This window comes from Haematobia irritans, chromosome 2 (genome assembly GCF_050003625.1).
Source record: "Haematobia irritans isolate KBUSLIRL chromosome 2, ASM5000362v1, whole genome shotgun sequence".
NCBI classification, from domain to species: Eukaryota; Metazoa; Arthropoda; class Insecta; order Diptera; family Muscidae; genus Haematobia; species Haematobia irritans.
In genome coordinates, this window is record NC_134398.1 from 129,371,790 (window position 1) to 129,393,858 (window position 22,069).

Consider the following 22,069-nt stretch of genomic DNA (forward strand, 5'->3'; position numbering starts at 1 on the left):
GGACTTCCCTGTCGGATAAGCAAAGCAATACCTTAAACTCGGAATAATTTGCCACCTTCTTAAATGGATCAAGGAGCATCTACCTCAATGGCAAACGATAGTCTTGTAATGGCCGTCATTAACAAGGAAGCATTGGACGTTATTATTTCAAAGCACAAATGGGTGGAAATTAAGAATGCAATGTCTGGCGTCTATGCACAGGTGCTGAAAAGGTTTTCCGGCGCAAGTCCTCGACGCCAAGAAGATGGATGGTATCAAGGACTATTTGAGTTACTCGAATTTATGGACCATAGGTTGTTTGAAAATTGCGTTGATGAAAATTGAAGTTTGGGAAGGAGAAGAAGGACATAACAAAAATAATAGATTTTTTTGTAGATTGATAGAATTCTTGATGTTTTTCATAGAAATAAAATTTTGACAAAATTATCCATAGAAATAAATTTTTGACAAAATTTTCTATATAAATGAAATTTATGAAAAAAATTTCTATATAAATAAATTTTTGACAAAATTTTCTATAGGAATAAAATTTTGTAAAAATTTTCTATATAAATAAAATTTTGTAAAAATTTTCTATAGAAATAATATGTTGACAAAATTTTCTATAGAAATAAAATGTTGACAAAATTTTCTATAGAAATAAAATTTTGTAAAAATTTTCTATAGAAATAAAATGTTGACAAAATTTTCTATAGAAATAAAATTTTGTAAAAATTTTCTATAGAAATAAAATGTTGACAAAATTTTCTATAGAAATAAAATTTTGACAAAATTTTTATAGAAATATAAATTTTCTATAGAAATAAAATGTTGACAAAATTTTTGATAGAAACAAAATTTGGACAATATTTTCGATAGAAATAAAATTTTGACAAAAATTTCTATAGAAATAAAATTTTGACAAAATTTTCTATAGAAATAAAGTTTTGACAAAATTTTCTATAGAAATAAAATTTTGACTAAATTTTCTACATAAATAAATTTTTGGCAAAATTTTCTATAGAAATAAAATTTTGACAAAATTTTCTATAAAAATAAAATATTAATTATCCATAGAAATAAAATTTTTTACAAAATTTTCTATATAAATACATTTTTGACAAAATTTTCTATAGGAATAAAATTTTTTAAAAATTTTCTATAGAAATAAAATTTTGACAAAATTTTCGATAGAAATAAAATTTTGACAAAATTTTCTATAGAAATACAATTTTGACAAAATTTTCTATAGAAATAAAATGTTGACAAAATTTTTGATAGAAACAAAACTTTAACAATATTTTCGATAGAAATAAAATTTTGACAAAATTTTCTATAGAAATAAAATTTTGACAAAATTTTCTATAGAAATAAAGTTTTGACAAAATTTTCTATAGAAATAAAATTTTGACTAAATTTTCTACATAAATAAATTTTTGGCAAAATTTTCTATAGAAATAAAATTTTGACAAAATTTTCTATTAAAATAAAATTTTGACAAAATTATCCATAGAAATAAAATTTTTTACAAAATTTTCTATATAAATGAAATTTTTGAAAAAATTTTTCTATATAAATACATTTTTGACAAAATTTTCTATAGGAATAAAATTTTTTAAAAATTTTCTATAGAAATAAAATTTTGACAAAATTTTCGATAGAAATAAAATTTTGACAAAATTTTGACAAAATTTTCTACATAAATAAATTTTTGACAAAATTTTTTATAGAAATAAAATTTTGAAACATTTTCTATAAAAATAAAATGTTGGCAAAATTTTTTATAGAAATAAAATTTTGAAAAATGTTCTATAGAATTAAACTTATGAAAACACGATCTTTTTTTGGTAATTTTAGGAAAGTTTTTCTTTAAATTTTGGTAGAATATTTTTTGAGACGATAGGCAACCGTTAATGTAACCCAAATCTGCCGACTGCTGATTGGAAGGTTGGCCGTTTGGATGGGCCAAAACATCATGGAGAGTTTGTGAAGAACAAATTTTTTAATAGTGACATTTGATATATTAATTCAAGAAGAAAGTTACTAATAGAGTTTATTTTGCGTAGTAACAGGGAAGAGGTTTTGGATGTTATTTTGGCCTCGCAGGAACTGAAGGACAAGATATCTAGTCCAGGTTTTAAGCGAACATAACATCTCACATTATTGTTATATCATTTTCAAGCTGCCTGCTCGTACTTTTAAGACCATGTCTGCGCCAAATGTGAGGAAAACTGGTTGGTTTGATATGATAATACCATAATCAGAGACAAGTATGAGCACTGCGTAGGATATCGAACACGCGTATTACAACAAAATTTCACTGAAAGTTGCGAAAAATTCGACAACCATGGTTGTCTACAGAGTTAAGTAGACAACAATGATAAAGAGCTTCTTGCTGGTAGCATTTTCTCAGAGCAATGTACACCAGAACTGCAGAGGACTGGGACGCTTACAATATGAATCTGAGAGGATTTAAGCGAGTACTGAGAAGAGCTCAGAACAACTCTTGGAATGATTATTGTAATAGCTGAACCCTCCTCTTTCAGTACCATAGAGGCTCAGCGTTCATTTGCTATCGGAATCTAGAATAAAATGGGCTCTAAATAGTTTTGGAACTTTTTAAATCCCGGTGAAGTTATAAGCAGTGACTGGTGAAATTATACCGTCGTTGTTGGCGATATATAAATGTTGTACCATTTTAGCATATATTCCAAGAAAGTGAAGGAAAATAAAGTCGTTTTCATACCTAAATCGGAAAAATCCTTTCACTCCAATCAGCTTATCCTCATTCCTTCTTAAGACGCTGATAGATATTTGTCAACTTGCTTACTGGAAAGGTAGGTCTACAGATACCGCATTGCATGAATTAGTCAACTTTATTGAAAGCTCCCTATCTGTCATTGAATACACTATTGTGGATTTTCTAGACATCGAAGGGATGTGGCTGTGGATGTGGATTCCTTAAGGAGGAGGAGTATCACCTCTTTTTTGGAATGTTGCTATAAATAACATTCTGGTTTTCCTAGAAAATGAGCGAAATCAATAAAAGTGGTGGCATTCACTGATGTAATCAAGGATATTCCCATCCAAGGCGCCCTGAGAAACGGGCGAAGGAGAAAGGTCTAGGTGTAAATCTTGCTAAGAATGCAAAATTTTTTTCGGGTGCTAAAGAAATTCCCTTTGTTGAGTATGCAAAATAACTCGGTGTTATATTGGACAGGTGTCAGACTTTTGAGCTTAATATTGAAGAAAGGGCGACAAAAGCCAGAGTAGTACTCGTGAAACAGGCAATAGGGAAAACGAGGGGACTAAACGCGAAAATTGTGTAATGGCTGTAAACGGCGGGGGTTTGACTAATAATGCTAAACGATGTGGCCGGCTCTTAATCTGTCGATAAGTTTAGTGGACTTAGAGTGAATGGCGAGTTTGTGTATATCAGTAGAACAGGAACAGGTTTCTTAATGTCATATTGCATCAGTTGCCTTTAGACATAACTTGCGCAACTGCAAATTGGATGGAGAAATTGGTGTTTGGAGAATACTCAAAAGACCTAGAACCTAAAATATGTTAGCGAAAAAATCACCTAATCACTGTAATGTTTTTCAAGCTAAAATATAAGCAATAAAAGAGGTGGCAAATTGGCTGAGATGTAATTTTATTACATATGTTGGAAAGACGGTAAAATTGCAATAAATTACTTAGATTCTTTGTTCCTCAACTCGAAAGCAGACTGCTGTAAATCTCTCAATGAGATGGCTGAACAAAAACGGATTTATTAGCAAGGCTAGGAACAACCTTACATATTCCATCGGACCTAGAATCTATGCCTATTGCTATTTGGAGCTCATACTGGGTGAGAATGGAATGTCAGATGGGAGAATTCCTAAACTCGAATAGTCGACAGTTCTATTGTAAAAAAGAAGTCGAAGATTAGGAAAACGGCTTTTTGATTAGAGATTATAGTCCTTGCCGGGAAAGCGGTCATAAGTGGGTTAGTAAAAACCCAGACCAAAAACGGATAGTAGTAATAGTATTGCCAAAACCTCGCAAGTATATTCGAAATATAGGGTTCTTCATAGGGATGTTGCAAATTTGAAAAAATTTGTTCATTTTTGATTTCAAAATTATCCTTGTGATATACTCTTATTATACCCTCCACCATAGGATGGGGGGTATATTAACTTTGTCATTCCGTTTGTAACACATCGAAATATTGCTCTAAGACCCCATAAAGTATATATATATTCTGGGTCGTGGTGAAATTCTGAGTCGATCTAAACATGTCCGTCCGTCCGTCTGTTGAAATCACGCTAATTTCAGAACGAAACAAGCTATCGACTTGGAACTTGGGACAAGTAGTTGTTATTGATGTAGGGCGGATGGTATTGCAAATGGGCCATATCGGTTCACTTTTAGGTATAGCCCCCATATAAACGGACCCCCAGATTTGGCTTGCGGAGCCTCTAAGAGTAGCATATTTCATCCGATCTGAAATTGGGTACATGGTGTTAGTATATGGTCTCTAATAACTATGCAAAAATTGGTCCACATCGGTACATAACTATATATAGCCCCCATATAAACCGATCCCCAGATTTGGCTTGCTGAGCCTTAAAAAGAAGCAAATTTCATTCGATCCGACTGAAATTTGGTACATGGGGTTGGTATATGGTCTCTAATAACTATGTAAAAATTAGTCCACATCGGTTCATAATTATATATAGCCCCCATATAAACCGATCCCCAGATTTGGCTCGCGGAGCCTCAAAGAGAAGCAAAATTCATCCGATCCGGTTGAAACTTAGTACGTGGTGTTAGTATATGGTCTCTAACAACCATGCAAAAATTGGACCATATCGGTTCATAATTATATATAGCCCCCATATAAACCGATCCCCATACTTGGCTCGAGGAGCCTCGAAGACAAGCAAAATTCATCCGATCCGGTTGAAATTTGGTACATTTCGCATGTGTATGGTCGATAACAACCATGCCAAAATTGGACTAACTTACAATTTAGAAGATGATGTTAAGATGTTTTAAGATGCCTTGCCATCGGCCACAACCCAAGTAATTTAATTGTGGATGACCGTCTTTAGTATAACTTTCTACGTAATCCATTGTGGAGGGTACATAAGATTCGGCCTGGCCGAACTTACGGCCGTATATACTTGTTTATATTAAATATCCACTAATACTGTCATAGCTTTTTAACTTTGTGCAATATGTGCGAATATCCATTTATTGTGGTAATGAATCCTTTTTGTGTCTCTCCCGAAATTCGTTGATCCCAACACAATCGTCCCAAATCATATTAAAAAAAGTTTGTTCACAACAATTTCATGAAGTTGAGTGAAAGCGTGACGATAAATCAACTTAAATATTATTTTGATATCTTCTTTCAACATCAATGTGAGTGTGTGTCCTTAGCATCCTTTCAAAACCTCTAACCACGGACCATCACCAACTATACCAACATGATTGTGGCTGCGTAGTACTCTTATCAAAACAGACATAAAACTTTGATAATATAAAAGAAAACAAGGATACGATATGTAAATGTTCTCCGATATAATCATAATACCGTGCCTACATGTCAAGCAGATGTCATACGTGGAAATACAATTATTGCCTTCATTAAAAAAAGAACGGATAACATTAAATCCACCCACAAAAGGGATAATGAAAATTTCGTTGAAAATCCAACCAAAAGGGGTATGGGATCTTCTTTTTACCGAACAAACAATTTCAATTGCTACTAAATCCCTTTTTATGAAGGACTGAGTAAACGAAAATTAAATCGTAAAATTTAAGTCAAGCGATAAATCACTCAATTGTCGAAAGGATACCACATACACGGTGGATTTAAAATATTGCTTGATCAGGTTATATCTGCTGGTAATAGTCAATAAAGCATAATAATATAACGCAATATTGACATCAAACAACTTTATTGAAAAAGGTTTAATTTTGAATTTTTTTCTTTATTATTAATCTCAGTTCGTCGATAAAATAAATATCAACTTTTAAATCCTTTTCAATTCTCGTAATATATGGAATTACTCCAGTGGAAATGTCAGCTATGACTGACAGAGTTATCCCGTGATTTATAAAGGCGGTATCTTTTTTGTTGTATATTCCAGGGAAATTGACCGACTACAAATATATACGGTCAGGGCGTATTTTTTGGTTAGTTATTAGGTAGCACATACTGACAGCACGGACTAACATTAAATCGGATCGGATGAATTCCAGGAGCAGGCTCCAGTATTCAAATCTTGGGGTTCGGTTTATGTGGGCGGTATTTTTTCATGATTATTAGAAAGCATATATTATCATCACGTACCAAATTTTGGACGGGAGAAATTCGCTCCTTTAGGAGTCTTCGGAAGTCAAATCTGTGAATCGGTTTATCGATCGGGGTTATATATAAATATGAACCTATATGGATAATTTTTTTATGGTTGTTAGAGGAATATATTGACATTAACAAAATTTCATTGTTTCAAAGTCACATTCCTTATTTGGATTTTCGAAACGAAACCCAAAAATGTCGTAACTTTGAAAGTATGTCGTAACTTTGAAAGTATTATATAAACAATTGCTAAGATGTAATTTAGAGTATGATTCTGTTATTTTCTAAATATGCACATAAGATCCAAATCCCTCTAAATACGATCCCTGATTATTCAAATTTTATTTTTATTTTATCTGTAGAGGATAGCAAAAAAATGCAAGACATACTATTTATAAAGGATAGTTTTGATTCATAAATCAATTCACTAGAACTGCTTTCAATTCTATCTATTCATTACTGACAGGGGATAATCGACCGCTGAAAAACTTTTTGGTGTTTAGTCAAAACTGGGATTGAACCCATGACATATATATGGGAGCTATACCTAAATCTGAACCGATTTATATAATGTTTTGCAGGCCTAGTTTATACTATAGGAAATTAAATTATGCTAACTTTGAGTAAGATAGGTTAGTAACTAGGAATATTATTATAACAAAAAATGGTAAAATCGGGCGATACATATATACGGAAGCTATATCTAAATCTTAAGCGACTTCGATGATATTTCGCAGGTTTGAATGATACTACAGAAGGTTACCTGATGCTAAATTTATATAACATCGGTTAATAAATGAGGGCCTTATGGTAAAAAATAAGGATATTATAAATGAAGTTTTGAAAATTGGGCGATGCATCCCAGCAAAAAAAGCGTCGTCAAAAAAGTAGTGAAAATGTTCTTTTTGGATCCGGAAGTGGTGCCAAATTGACGCAGAAGCGATGAATTTAACATGGGCTTGTCATAGGACGGATGTCCATCATTTCAGCAGCCGCTGCAATGAATTTGCATCACTTCATAAGGTGTGAGTCGAATTCCGTGTTTGAGATGTGAATTAAGAAATTTTGTGATATTTTGACAAATAAATAATTTTTAAAGTTTTTAATGATTTTTAATGCATTATAACGTTAAAATAAAGAATATCTTTGGGAAGGCATTTTTGGAAGTTCTTTTAAAGGAAGCTACATCTAAATCTGAACCGATTTGGATAATTCTTTGCAGGTATAGTAACATAAGTACTATAGAAGATCCCAGCAAAAAAAGAGCTTCCAAAAAAGTAGCTTGGATCCCTAATCAGTTATCCAGAAGTAGTGCAAACTTGGATCATCTCCAATAAATTTTACACTAGCTTGTCATAGGACGGAAGTACTCACTTTTAAGATCCTTTGCATTGCTTTAGAAGTTGTGCCCTGGAAGTTAATTTGAACGAAGAAATTTAAAAAGCCAAGAAAAATATTTTTTTAACCAATTTCACTTTTTTTAACCATATGTTTTATTACACTATTACTATTATCTAATTTTTACAAATTGAAAAACTTTTTCGCTCCGACCAGGGGTTGAACTTGGGAAGTGGAAAAAAATCATTGGGGGATCCCTCGATGCGCTTTAGAAGAAATGTTTGTGGACTTGTCCAAAAGGACTGCATCGGAAAACTCGATGGGGGATTCTGGGATGGGCTTTAAAAGAAATGTTTGTGAAACAACTTCCAATTTTTTGCTGTGATTAAATTTAGCCTATTTTGAGTTAGATCGGTTAGTAAGTAAGGGTTTTATGACCACATTTTGGATAATCGGGCGATACATATAAATGGGTGCTATATCTAGGTTAGATTACGTTAGGTTATGTGGCAGCCCGATGTATCAGGCTCACTTAGACTATTCAGTCCATTGTGATACCACAGTGGTGGACTTCTCTCTTATCACTGAGTGCTGCCCAATTCCATTTTGAGCTCAATGACAAGGGACCTCCTTTTTATAGCCGAGTCCGAACGGCGTTCCACATTCCGGTGAAACCACTTAGAGAAGCTTTGAAACCCTCAGAAATGTCACCAGCATTACTGAGATGGGATAATCCACCGCTGAAAAACTTTTTGGTGTTCGGTCGAAACTGGGAAGCTTTGAAACCCTCAGAAATCTCACCAGCATTACTGAGGTGGGATAATCCACCGCTGAAAAACTTTTTGGTGTTCGGTCGTAGCAGGAATCGAACCCACGACCTTGTGTATGCAAGGCGGGCATGCTAACCATTGCACCACGGTGGCTCTCTATGCTATATCTAAATCTGAACCGATTTCGATGAAATTTCACATACTTGAAGTGTGTTGACTTTAAAAGTATTTGTTTGCAAATAAGCGCAATACGAACGAACGTGAAATTCCAAAAGCGTTCTCCTTGTGACAAATACATGGACAGACGAACACCAAGGGCTAGATCGACTCATGAGGTGATCGGTGCAGGTTTGGCCTGTCGTAAACTGTGACTTTTGCGACCAACGATTACGACAGTATAATACGTATGTCGCAAAAGTCGTAAATCTAATGTAGATAACCATTTTTTTATTTTTGACTAGCTAGAGTTTTGAAAAATTTTAATTAGCATGGAAAATGGAAATTCTCTCTAACCAACAGTGGTTGATCAGTTAATTTTGACTAATATTAAAAAAATCGATCAGTCAAATTTGAAGTTTACAAAAATTTTTCAACTTTCTTTTTGACAAAAAAGTCGATTGATTTTCGAATTTTTATCACGCAAAGAAAACCCCGTTTGGTAAAAGTGTACCGAAAAAGTTTTTCTTTTGTTAGAATTTTTTGAATTTCTACTAAAATTTCAAACTTTTATTATAAAAAAATTAACAAAAAACAAGTATATACGGCCACAAGTTCTGCTAGGCCGAATCTTATGTACCGTCCACCATGGATTGCGTAGAAACTTCTACTACAGACTGTCATCCGCAATCGAATTACTTGGGTTGCGGTAACACTTGCCCATGGCAAGGTATCTTAAAACTTCGTAACACCGTCTTTTCAAAAAAAAAAAAATGGCCGATTAAGTACGTATATAATTCAGTTTGACAACATTTTCTATAGAAATAAATTTTTGGCAGATTTCTTGGGGATCGGCTATATATAACTATAGACCGATATGGCAATGTACCAAATTTCACCACGAACAACATTTCAACCGGATCGGATGAATTTTGCTCCTCCAAGCCAAATCTGAGCGTGGGTTTATATGGGGGATATGACCATTTGCAATACCATCCGACCTACGTCAATAACAACTACTTGTGCCAAGTTTTAAGTCGATAGCGTGTTTCGTTCGGAAGTTAGCGTGATTTCAACAGACGGACGGACGGACATGCTTAGATCGACTCAGAATTTCACCACGACCCAGAATGTATATATACTTTATGGGGTCTTAGAGCAATATTTCGATGTGTTACAAACGGAATGACAATGTTAATATACCCCCCCATCCTATGGTGGAGGGTATAAAATATATATTTTTTGATCCAAAAACATGGTCCATTTCGTTGATATCACGCGCTGTTCTTTTCTGACTTTAGGACTTTAAAAAGACATATTTTTGAAGTTTCATAGTAAAAATTTAATTAGTAGTATGTAATGTCGAACATCTTTTCGGAATCTTCCGAACATTTTTGGAATATATGTAAAAATAACTTTTTGGTGGTCGGTCGAAGCAGGGATTGAACCCACGACCGTTTGTATTCAAGGCGGGCATGCTAACCATTGCCCCACGATGGCCAACTACATGTATGTTTCTGTTAAATTAAGTTTCTTTACATCGGCTAGTGGGCGCCCAAAACTATGCTATATAAATATAACTATTAGACTATTTGCGTTCCTTGGCCATAGCGATAATTATTTATTGATGACAATAACAGCTATCTGGCCCAGTGGATAGTGTGTTGGCCGCCGTTCGATTCGCCGTCCAGGCGAATGGTAAAATTTAAAAATTATAAAATCTAATAATATCTTATACATTGTTTGTATTACAGAAAAAGGTGTTAAGAAATAAAAACCTCGTAGAAATGAGGTAAGACGCATTTAGCCAGAAAAGATTTTTTTGGAGTTATTCTTTGTGAAATTGTGTTTACATCCTGTAAAAGAATCGACGTTTATCACAAAAGGTACACACAGAAAACAGATAGGTTGAAAATCGATTATTGTAACGAAAATTCTACATTTACAATCAAATCACAGTTGTGTCATTCATTTTACTTTATTTACAATCGTTATTTCGTTCCTTCTACCATTTGTTGTTTGTAGTACAAGACAATTAGTTGTCTAAACTAAATGCCACTCTTTTGAAAAATTTTGATCGAATTCGATAGGCACAACCAACATTATAAAACCTTTGTAACTGTCATTTAGTAGTCAGCACTTTCGTTTGGTACTCACAGCCGAATTCCTTTGAATATATTTTTGAAATGTCAATAAAATTATTACCATCAACGTTGAAGTATAGTGTATTTCTTTAATATTAAATAACTATAACTGAAAACGAAATATTTCTTATTCGTTTCGTGAACAACTCGCGCCGTGCGAAACTGGACTTAGTACACTATATTGGCTGTGAAACTAAAATAATACACGGCAATATTGGCTATATTGCAAATAAAAAGCTTCAGGGTACTTAATGATACGGTGCGCATCCTCAATATGGAATAATTTCATTGTGTTTAACACGGCGGCTCTGAAAAAAATCCATCTCTACATCTGCCTTATATATATGAAACCCCAAGAAAGTGAAAGTTCGTATGTCGTTTTTAGAACTCCACACTAAGTTTTTTACTTAATTTATTGTGTATTTTAGACGGGCTATAGACAGTTCGGACACCATCGATAAATACTTATATGCTAAGAGTACCAAAGATTTAGCTCCATTATCTGTCGATTCCCCAACCTATTCATGCTGGAGGGTATACTTTTAAGGATGAAAATTTTTTATAATGTATTAATATATTGTATTTAAGTATATGTACCCTCCTATCATCTAAAAAATATAAATAAAATGCAGTATTTTGTGGGATTTTGTTATTCAATTCGGTCATGGTACTTTAAAGTTGGGAAATAATACAAGCAAATGAAGAAGGGAGCAACGACCAATTTATAGTAGTAGTTGGGTTTCCCATCATTAGATTGAGTCGACCGAATTTGTTGGGTGTCACAACTGCCAACTGGTAGTTGCTACAACTGCCACAAGGGGTTGCCAAAAGGAGGTTGGTATTCTCTGTGTATATACTCTTCCAAACAAACTTCCCTACAGCGAAAAGGAAAGGGGAAACGATATTTGTTTGTCTAAAATTTCGTTTGGGAGCAAAGAAGTATTTTTTGCATGTACTACACATAAGCGTAGGAAGGCCTCTGGGGAGGGGGCTTAGACCCCCCAGAAAAATTTTAGCCCCCCCCCCCAGAATTTGAAACTCTATTTATGATTTTCCATTTTTCAATAAATGTCAATAGTTTTTTTTTAATTTTTAGAAAAATAAAACAAGTATATACAATTGCACAAAGTTCCGCTAATGACTTTCATGAACAATCGAATTACTTGGGTTGCGGTAGCAGTTACCGATGGCAATGTTTGAAGTCAGATATTTATGAAATAAAGCTGTGGTTGAACTTATGATTGATTTAGTTTAGTCAATTTAATTAAAAAAATAGTAATTGATATTAAAACATTCTTTCATAAATTAATATCTTAATAATGCTGCGAAAAAGCGTTGCCTACACACAGAAAAGAGATTGGTTGGAAATTGATTATAATAATGAACATTCTTGCTGTAGAACTAAATATCAATTGTATCTACAAATATTCTGCAGTTACTACATACATTCTATTCTTAAGACCGTTTGGGAATTACTTAAATAGAAAGTTATTTATGATAATGGATAAATGATTGGGTTAACCAATTGCTTCTCCTATGAAAAATTTTATTGGGAATCGATTGACAGAACCTACATAGAAATATTTGTGCAGCTTTCATTCTGTACTCGTCCTAACCATACGGTTATATAAACCAAATGTTAGTTGAAATATTTATTAATTGTCATTTTAATTATTTCAAATTTATCAATGAAAACCAAAAACGTCATTATGTAAAATACAAACCAAAAAGAAATAATATTTTATTTATGCTTATATATCTTACTTTTGAACGAGTCAAGATTTGGCCATCTAAGGAAAATTTTCATCAGCGAACTATTGGTGTTTTAATTGATACTTATTCATTTCCTTTATATGTTTGATAGTTTACTTACAAGGAAGATGTTCTTTGCATGTCAAAACGTTGAAGATACGCCAATTTTACACGCAACGAGATGACGTTGTGAATTAATCATTCGTAAAAGTTACAAAGACATTAAAAAATTCCAACATAATAATTGAATTTGGATTCGGATGTTTCTATCAGAAGTGCCGGACACTGTTGGTATCGGTCCAGGTTACTCGAACTTAAAGTAACATCAAGAGATTTTAAATTGCGGGAAAACTCAATACAAATTCATACTAATTTTGAGACAACCAACAATTTATTTAAGATGGTAAATAGTGGTCCTTGTTTGTGATATAGCCCTCGTACTGGAACGGACAGTACGAGGGTTATAGCCCGTTTTTACTTCTTGACTGCGTTGAAGTGTACATCCTCATAATGGGTTACATGTGCCAATATTTTTAATATGACCGCAATAGAGTTATTAGATGTGGTCACGTCAGTGAAATTTTACCAGTGCTCACGCGCGATTTTTATGATATGATATACACACACTCCCTACATCCATACTCATGAACTTCTTTCAAATAGTAGCATTTACTAATGCATGTATTTATGTAGTTTTACGGTTATGCTATACGTTAATTTGCCTTTAAATAAATATAAATCAATAACCAATATGTGTTTTTATAAGTCTTTTAACTTGGTGGTGGAAATAAATTATTTCCGAATTCGATTGTACCTACTAATAGAAATGGTCCACGCGACCGAATGATGAAGGTAGCTATAATCGATTTCGTCGGCAGACCCAACCAATACCATATGATATATTGGTTGTGTCGACCGAATCTCTCAGTCGACACAACTGCCAACTGGTAGTTGCTACAACTGCCAAAAGGAGGTTGGCAATAAATTCGATTATCACAACCAATCTGTATTCTCCGTGTATAAAGTAGTGAAAATGTTCTTTTTGGGTCTAGAAGTGGTGCAAAATTGGCGGAGAAGCAATGAATGTAATATGAGCTTGTCATAGGACAAATGTTCACCGTTTCAACAGCCGTTGCAATGAATTTGCATCACTTCTTAAGGTGAGATCCGAATTCAGTGTTTTGAATGTGAATTAAAAAATTTTGTGATATTTTCCCAAATAAATAATTTTTGTAAAAATTGTTTAATTTCCAAACTTATCGATTTTTCTATAATGGATTTAGCAGTTTTGTGGCAAAATTTGAATAATTTGTACCAATTTATTTATTCTTACTCTTTTTTTAAACTATTTGAAAAAAAAGAAAACAAAAAATTACACATTAAAATATGACAAAAAAAAAGTAAAAAATGAAGTAGTTAAAATAATTGAGGACATTTTTGGAAGTACTTTTAAAGTTGTGCCTTTAGAACAACTCACAATTTTCTTGCTGGGAAAAGTGTGGAACTACTTTTAGTTGCTTTATTATAAATTAATTGTCGAGTTATTTTGATGCCCAATTTTTTATTCAATTTTATGAAATAAAACATTAATTGAACCTATAAGTTCAGTCTATAAATTTTTAGCTGGGGGGCTATAGCCCCCCCTAGGAAAATTGTCTAGCTACGCTAATGGTACTAAATGGACAATAATAATGCAGTCTTTTGAAGGCGCAAGTGTTAGAGTCTGACATTTGTACAGATTCATAAAGCTATATTTCGAATATAAAAACCCTTCTTAGTGACCCGAAAACGCACATTTATAATTTGTGGCGTTTATATTTCAAAATGTTTTGTCCGTTCTTAAAACTATTGACACGGGAATATTTAAGACTTCAATGTTTAATAGGATTATATAAGCTCAGCCAAAATCTGTGTTGTGTTTTACTTGCCTTCTGTCCATTTGTATAGTGCTCAATTTTGATTAATTATATATGTTTTTTGTTTCTATCGTGGCACATTCGCCATTTTATCTTTCAATATAATTATTTGTAAATTTATTACTCCCCAAGGGACACACTAACCTGCGTCATAGCATAATGTGGCATTAAATTTTACCATACATTTTATATGTTTAAAATAAATAATGTTCATGTTATGTTTGAAAATTGTAAATGTGTTAGAATAAATAATGGTGATTTTATTGTGGTTGTGTTAATATTTATTAAATGTTAAATTTTACGCAATAAATTTTTGTGGAGAGGTAGTTGTTTCTGATGCAGAAAAATGTATAAAAAAAAAACAATGTAAACAGATATTTTCATATAATTTTGTAATTAATTAAATACTTGAAGGTTTGTATTGTGGTAAATGAAAAAACAAAACGACATACAAAACAAATTAACAAGGTTAAACTCAAAAGAAACCCTGGTCATGCCATTTAACAATAAACAAAAGCCTCAGATTAAAAATAAATAAAAAAATATTTTGAAATCATTCCAACAAACAGGTCACTTAAGAACATGCCCAATTATAATAAATTTAGGATATTTAATAGAAATTTAATTGTTTACAGGCAACACACAGAGAACGAAAGGATCCTCGGAGAATAAAATTGAGGGGCAGGCATTTAATGGCATAGTCATGCAAGGCTAATAAATTTAAACTTTGTTTTTTTTTATAAACTGTCTAGGGCAATTAATTCTATGAACTCAAATAGGAATTTGTTAATCTAGCTATAAATTTAATTAGTCGTATATTTTTATTTTTATTATTTTTACGTTTTTAGTTAATTCAAGCTTTTCTGATAATATATTATGATAAAGAAAATTATAAATTAAAACAAAAAATAAAAATAAATTTCCAAATTCAAATGCCAATCCATACAAAAATTATTATTAAATAAATTAAATTAAAAACATAAATTGTACAAAAATGTTAATATAAACAAAAATCAAAAATTGTTACAAGAATTTGTCAAAGAGTGAAAACCAGTGAAGAAGAATTTGACAACCTTGTTGTTAGCACTGAATCTAGAGTATCTCTACTTCCGGTTTCCGCTGGCATCGATTTGCTAAAAAATATCCTAGCCAAACTGTCTAACCTGGCGCTAACCAAAGGTGATTTCTCCGAGTGTTCCGAATGATCGGAATTATCTTGCTCTGAACTTGCTGAACGATTGCTGTAAACGAAATATCAATATCAATTTTGCAATAAAAATAAAAATCAAAATATTTGATAATAGAAAAGAAAATCATAAAAAAATTAATTTCGTAATAAAAAAGGAAGAAAGATTGGAAAAAATATCAGAGAATTAATTTTGTTAATTTCGTTTTTCTTAAAGAGGTAGACAATTTTCAAAATTTAAAACCGTAAATAAACCAAAAGCAGTTTATTAAGCAACTTTAAAGTGAGAGTGCATTATTTTGGTGTTTTTTGAATTTTTTTTTATTTTGAATGCTAAAAAACTGCCAATTGTTTTTGTTTTTGTTTTGGTTTTTAGTTTGTTTGGATTTTGGTCTGTATAGAAAAAAATTATTAAATTTATATTTTCTTATCATTTAATTTTTTTCTTTTAAATTTGTTTTCGTGTTGTACTTACCTACTGTAGATATGTCTGCGATTTGCTGCTGTCATTGCTGATATATCGAATTCAATGGCTGAATTGGATCGCTTCAATCCATTTTGTTTGTTGAGTTTCTTCATTATATGTTTGGCTTTTCTTTTGTTGGCAAAATTTTCCAAAATGAAAATTACAACAACATAATATTGTTAGAGTTTGCAAAGAGAATTTGAAAAATATTTTTATTCCAAAATAAAATAAAGAAAATTTAAAACTATACATAAAGTCAACAGCGGTAATCAATTTACTTTGCCTCTTCTACTCAAAATGAGGGTGTAGAGTTAATATTGTGTAAAATAAGATGATATACGTCATGATTTTATTTTTTGAGCATATGGAAGGTCAACTGTTTTCGATAAGGATCAGAGAGCGCTCGATTGTTTTAAACCGGCTTTTACCTAATCGTGGATGTTTGCGGGGCTAATTTGCAGTTGAGAGTGATTTTCAATTGACGACATACGTTTGTTTCACTGAAACTTAGAAAGTAACACAACTAGTCCCTATTCCCAGGGAAAATAAAGGTATGGACTCCTACTATCTCCATGAAGATATAAAAATCCGATGCTTCAAAAAAGATTACTGTTTAATTTTGTTTTTAGGTACTCAAAATTCAGCAGTTTGAGAAGGAAGAAATGATCGGGTTTACTTGCCAAAAAGGTTAGCTGAAAATATTCACCTTCGATTTACACATTCGACTCGAACGTCGTCGAAAGCTATGGTGTACGTCTCCTTAACGACAGATTCATCGAGCGACTTATATTCATCGACTATGGGGTCAAAATTTTATCGGGAAAATATCCTAAAGTCATCATCATCGAATTGAGTGTGCGTCAATCAAGAATGGCTTAAAAGGAAATTTGCTCGCTTCATTGATGGCACTCAAAAATACCAAAGTGGTCAAGATGGCGCATCGCCGGCAATGGACCAAAATACTATCAAAATGCCAGATCCACTTTCGTGCAGCATGTTATGGCTTTCTCGGCAGTTTCAAGGCCATAATTCGTGCCAAATTTAGCCAAATGGAACAAATCTTGGCTGATTATCGGTTAACATGTTCGCTATATAAAATTGCGGACCAACGGGAACCAATTTGAGCATGATTACTAGAGAGCATATACCAAATTTTACCCGGATTGCATGAAATTTGCTTCATCAAGCGGTTCCAGAAGTCAAATCTGGGGATCGGTTTATGTGGGGGCTATATATAATTATGAATCGATATGGACCAATTTAAGAAATAGTTGAAACGATAAAATTTTTAATTTATTTTGTTAGTTCAATTAAAATTTGAATTGGAAAATTTTTGGGGATTTTTTTTCTGTGTAGTGACAATAGATGCCGTATTTACATCGAAAACTCTTGTATTTGACAATTGATATTCACAAAAATAATATAACACCGAAATTCTATCAATAAAAAAGTTGATTGAACGTAATCATTAAAAAACAAGTAAGTAAAGTCTAAAGTCGGGTGGGGCCGACTATATTATACCCTTCACCCCTATGTAGGCCAAAATTTGTGTTACCATCTGAACTACTTCACATTTGCTGCAAGCTATATAAAGGAGACAATTTTTTTACTTCTACAAAATCTCTAGAATTAAAATTTAAATCGGCTAACGCTATCCAGTTAATTGGAGGAAACTTCCATTGAAAGTGGGTCTAAAATGTGTAACAGTCTACCATATTTCCCTAACTCTGGTGTACGTATTTTGGGAGCTATATATAATTAGAATAATAATTCTGCTATCTATGCGAAATTTCACGTAAATGGGGGGGGGGGGGGGCAAAGTTATGCCCCCCTGGTCATATGAGTGCAAATCGGACGGAAGATATATATGGGAGCCATATCTAAATCTGAATCGATTTCAACCAAATTTGGCACAACTACCGATACTACTAAACGTACTCCTTGTGCGAAATTTGAAGCAAATCACGGCAAAACCCTGGATTTTGAGGCCATAAAATCGGACCAAAGATATATATGGGAGCTATATCTAAATCTGAATCGATTTTGACCATATTTGGCACATACAATAGTATCGTTAAAAGTACCGCGTGTGCAAAATTTGAAGCAAATCACGGCAAAACTCTATCTTTTGAGACCATATAAGTCCAAATCGGGCGAAAGATATATATGGGTGCTATATCTAAATTTGAACCGATTTCAATCAAATGCCAATTCTACCCTCTGTGCAAAATTTCACGAATATCGGTAGTAAACTTTGGCCTCTGTGGTCATATGAATCTAAATCGGACGAAAGATATATATGGGAGTTATATTTAAATCTGAACCGATTTGGCTGATATTTTGCAAGATTTTCGAGATTCATAAAATATTTGGATATACTGTATTTCAAGAAAATCTGTTGATAAACATGCTAACTATGACCAAATCGGGGATAAATATATATATGGAAGCTATAACTAAATCTGAACCGATTTTTTCCAAAACCAATAGCGATTGTCTCTGTCCCAAGAAACGGCCCTATGCCAAATTTGAGGACAATCGGACTTAAATTGCGAACTGTACTTTGTGCACAAAATTACATATACAGACAGACGGACGGACAGACAGACAGACAGACAGACAGACGGACATCGTTAAATCGACTCAGAATTTAATTCTAAGCCGATTGGTATACTAAAAGATGGGTCTATGACCACTATTTCTTGGCGTTACATACAAATGCACAAACTTATTATACCCTGTACCACAGTAGTGGTGAAGAGTATAATTAACTGATACAATTAAAATTTGAATGAAATTAAAAAAACAAAATCAGTTAAGAAAATTATTGAAATTGTTTTCGTTCTTAACTAAACTATTAATTATTCCAACTAACATTTACATAAAAAATATAATTCGAAATAAAAATTAAGTTGAAAATTTGTCCGGCAATAATTATTTTCTATATACTATTCCTTGGTTCATTAATTTTTGACTCAAATCCAAGGTAAAATCCAACTACATAAGAAAAAATATCACCAAAAAATTTCCAATTAAAAAATTGTTTGAAGTTAAAATTTTTTCAATTATAAAATTAATTAATATAATTAGCTATTTAATCAAACTTACGATCATTTTCATGTAGCTCCGTTAGGCTTTAACTGTCAGTTAACAGAAAGAAAAATGAAAATATATTTTCTCTGGTTAACTTTAACTGAAAAATTTTCAGCATTTAAATTTCTAAATGGCATATGAAATATATATGCAAGATGACAGTTATGTACATAGCACGGTTTAGAACTTCGTTAGCTAACGTAGCACTAACGGAACTTGATGAAAATGGAGGTTAGAGACCAAGTCAGTTAAACGGATTATTGAGAAATTTTTAATTTAAAAAATAATTGAAATTGCCAATTTTTTAATTGAACAAAAAACACAAAGTCATTTAATAAAGTGATTGAAAATAATTTGTTAATTAAAAAGATATTTGAGTATTAATATCAACATGAAATAAATTAATTTTTAAGCAATGTATATTTTTATGCCCAAGTAAAACTGTGATTGATACTATCATTTTTGTGATTGAAGGCATTTCAATTAAAAAATTAATTGAAACAAATAATTTCGTGATTGAATTAGAAAACAAATGTTTTTCAAGAGGTTATAAATAATTAATATTACAATAAATAATTGATAGACACAATTAAAAAATTATTTGGGGTTTGTTAAAAAAATCAATTAAATTGTTATTTGAACCAGTAAAAAAAATTAAATGACACTACCAAAGAAATTAATTAATTTTTTAATCATGTATGCGTTTCATTTCTAATTAGTCCTGTGATTGACACTATCATTTTCGTGATTGAAGGAATTTCAATTAAAGAATTAATTGGATCGATTAATTTCGCAATTGAATCAGAAAATTTCTTTGTGTGTTCTTTTTTTTGTGCGGATGTAGAATCGGTAAACGAGGGTACTTATTAAAATTTAATGGTTAATTTTAAAATAAGTAATTGATCTTACCACTGTTGATTTAAAAAAAAATAATTAGAAAAAAACATAATAAAAACAAAATAACAAAAAAATAATGAATTATAAGAAAATCTTTAAAACAAAAACTTGAAAAATTAATTTAAAACTTAACACTTCTCCCTCCTCTTCAAGCCACTTTATCCTCATGATGAACTCACTTTTCCGATACGGGTGGTCGTACAAACTGATCATGTCCGGTACATGAATTAGCTCGGGCCTCAGCCCTTGTCTGCTGTGCGGCTTTGCTGAATTTGAACATATTGAAATTTTTCTTAACGCTGGCTACCTCACAGACGCGTACAATGATCTTGCGGCTTGATTTGAAGACCGTGTTCAGAGTTTTGTAGACCAAAATCGAGACGGACTTGGAGTGATTGTTGTGGTGATGGTGATGATGATGGTGGTGATGAGGGTGACCATTGGGCGAGCCACCCACATGACCATGTAACGGTGTGGGTAAGGATTGTTGTTGTTTTAGTTGATGTAGAGGATGCGTCTGAAAATCCTGGATAACTTTGGACGATTGTGAGCGTGTGATGAGTTTTTGACTATCGCATTTACAAGGTGTTGGAGTTGTCGCACCGTTGCGTATAGGATATGCTGATGCCGAGGAGGTGGTGGTATTTGTCGTAAACGAGAGCTGTTGCAAAAGTTTTTGTGGTCGGACAGCTGTTGAGATGCTATTATTGTTGTTGTTATTATGTGGGGCAGAAATTGATCGTTGATATGGTGGTGGTGGTGAGGGTTGAGTTGGCTGCTGTAACTTTTGTAGCTGTTGCTGCAGATTTTGCTGCTGCTGCTGTTGCTTTTGTTGCTGCTGTCGGCAATTGATAATAACTTCCTCGTTACAGCCAGGCTGCAATGGAGGTATTTCACTTGTAATGTCCTGTAATGTGGTTGTTAGGAATTTTGCCAAATTTGAATGTGTTTGTTTTATTGAATTGTGGGTGTTGTGGTTTGATGGTGTGTGTGTGTGCGTGCATATCATTTTTTTTTTGTTTAATTTAATTTTGTTTTAGCAAATTTTCATAATGGTGGTCATGTTGATTGCGGTTGCATTTGTGAAAACGGTTTGCCAATTTTTTTGGTTTTTTTATTGTGTTTCCCAATTTTTTTTTGTGATCATCATGTTTAAATACATTTTTGTTGTGATTGTTGTTGGTTTATTGATTGGTTGGTGAATTAACAGTTGATTGTATTTGATTTTGTTTTGGATTTTATTTGCATTTTGTAACACACACACAGAAACAAGGAAAGAAAGACGAAAAAGAAACAGAAATACAGACAAATATTTTAAAAAATTGCACGCTTCATTTGTAACATTTAAAGATTTTTTTGTTTTGTTATCTTAAACATAATTATAAGGCAGAATAAGCAACAAAAATTACACTAACTTTCTACAGTCGATATCGCATAAATTGCATTAAAAAAAAAAATAATAAAAATTTGTGATATTCATTAACGAAGTGTTGGTGGTGTTATAGTAAGCTTTTGGTATTTGATGAAATTTGAAAATATATCACAACGTGAATGTGGACGTCGCTCCTTCAATTTAGAACGGAACTTCTCAATTTCCTGTGGGAAAGTTCTTATATGACATATAGGGAGATATTACGTCCAATTTTATGGGTGGTAAATGTTGACGAAATAAACCCAAACTGATAGGTGAGTTTATTTCGTCAACGTGTACAGGGTGTTCCCTATAGACCCCCAACATTCATGTAAGGCAACATGAAACCTTAAATAGGATTAGGGAAGGTTCAATTATAAACGATGGAAATCACATCAAAGTTATAGAGTACTCCAGACACGGCAAAGCTAACAATAATATAAGGATCTCTCAGATCGCTGCTCTTAGAACTGCGACAGTACACCTCTGAATCGTTATTATGTGGAGACCAAGATTATCCCTGTGCGAAGACACGATTACATGTGTTCAAAGCAGTAACCATCTATATCACTATCTTGTCGATTGGCAACCATACTCCAGGAACGT

General features: G+C 32.6%; 1 protein-coding gene across 3 annotated transcripts in view; it reads right to left on the minus strand.

The window, feature by feature from the left end:
* The window catches only part of Slob (Slowpoke binding protein), a 277,336-nt gene that overhangs the window by 143,840 nt on the left and 111,427 nt on the right, over positions 1 to 22,069 (minus strand). For 2 of the 3 annotated variants that reach the window (XM_075296155.1, XM_075296153.1), the window contains exons 2-4: positions 20,232 to 20,959; positions 16,072 to 16,191; positions 15,484 to 15,651 (exon numbers count right to left, since the gene is read on the minus strand). In XM_075296155.1, the coding sequence (XP_075152270.1) occupies positions 15,484 to 15,651; positions 16,072 to 16,191; positions 20,232 to 20,959 (1,016 nt within the window). The remainder of the gene's footprint in view (positions 1 to 15,483; positions 15,652 to 16,071; positions 16,192 to 20,231; positions 20,960 to 22,069) is intronic. The other variant, XM_075296154.1, reaches the window with a different exon arrangement.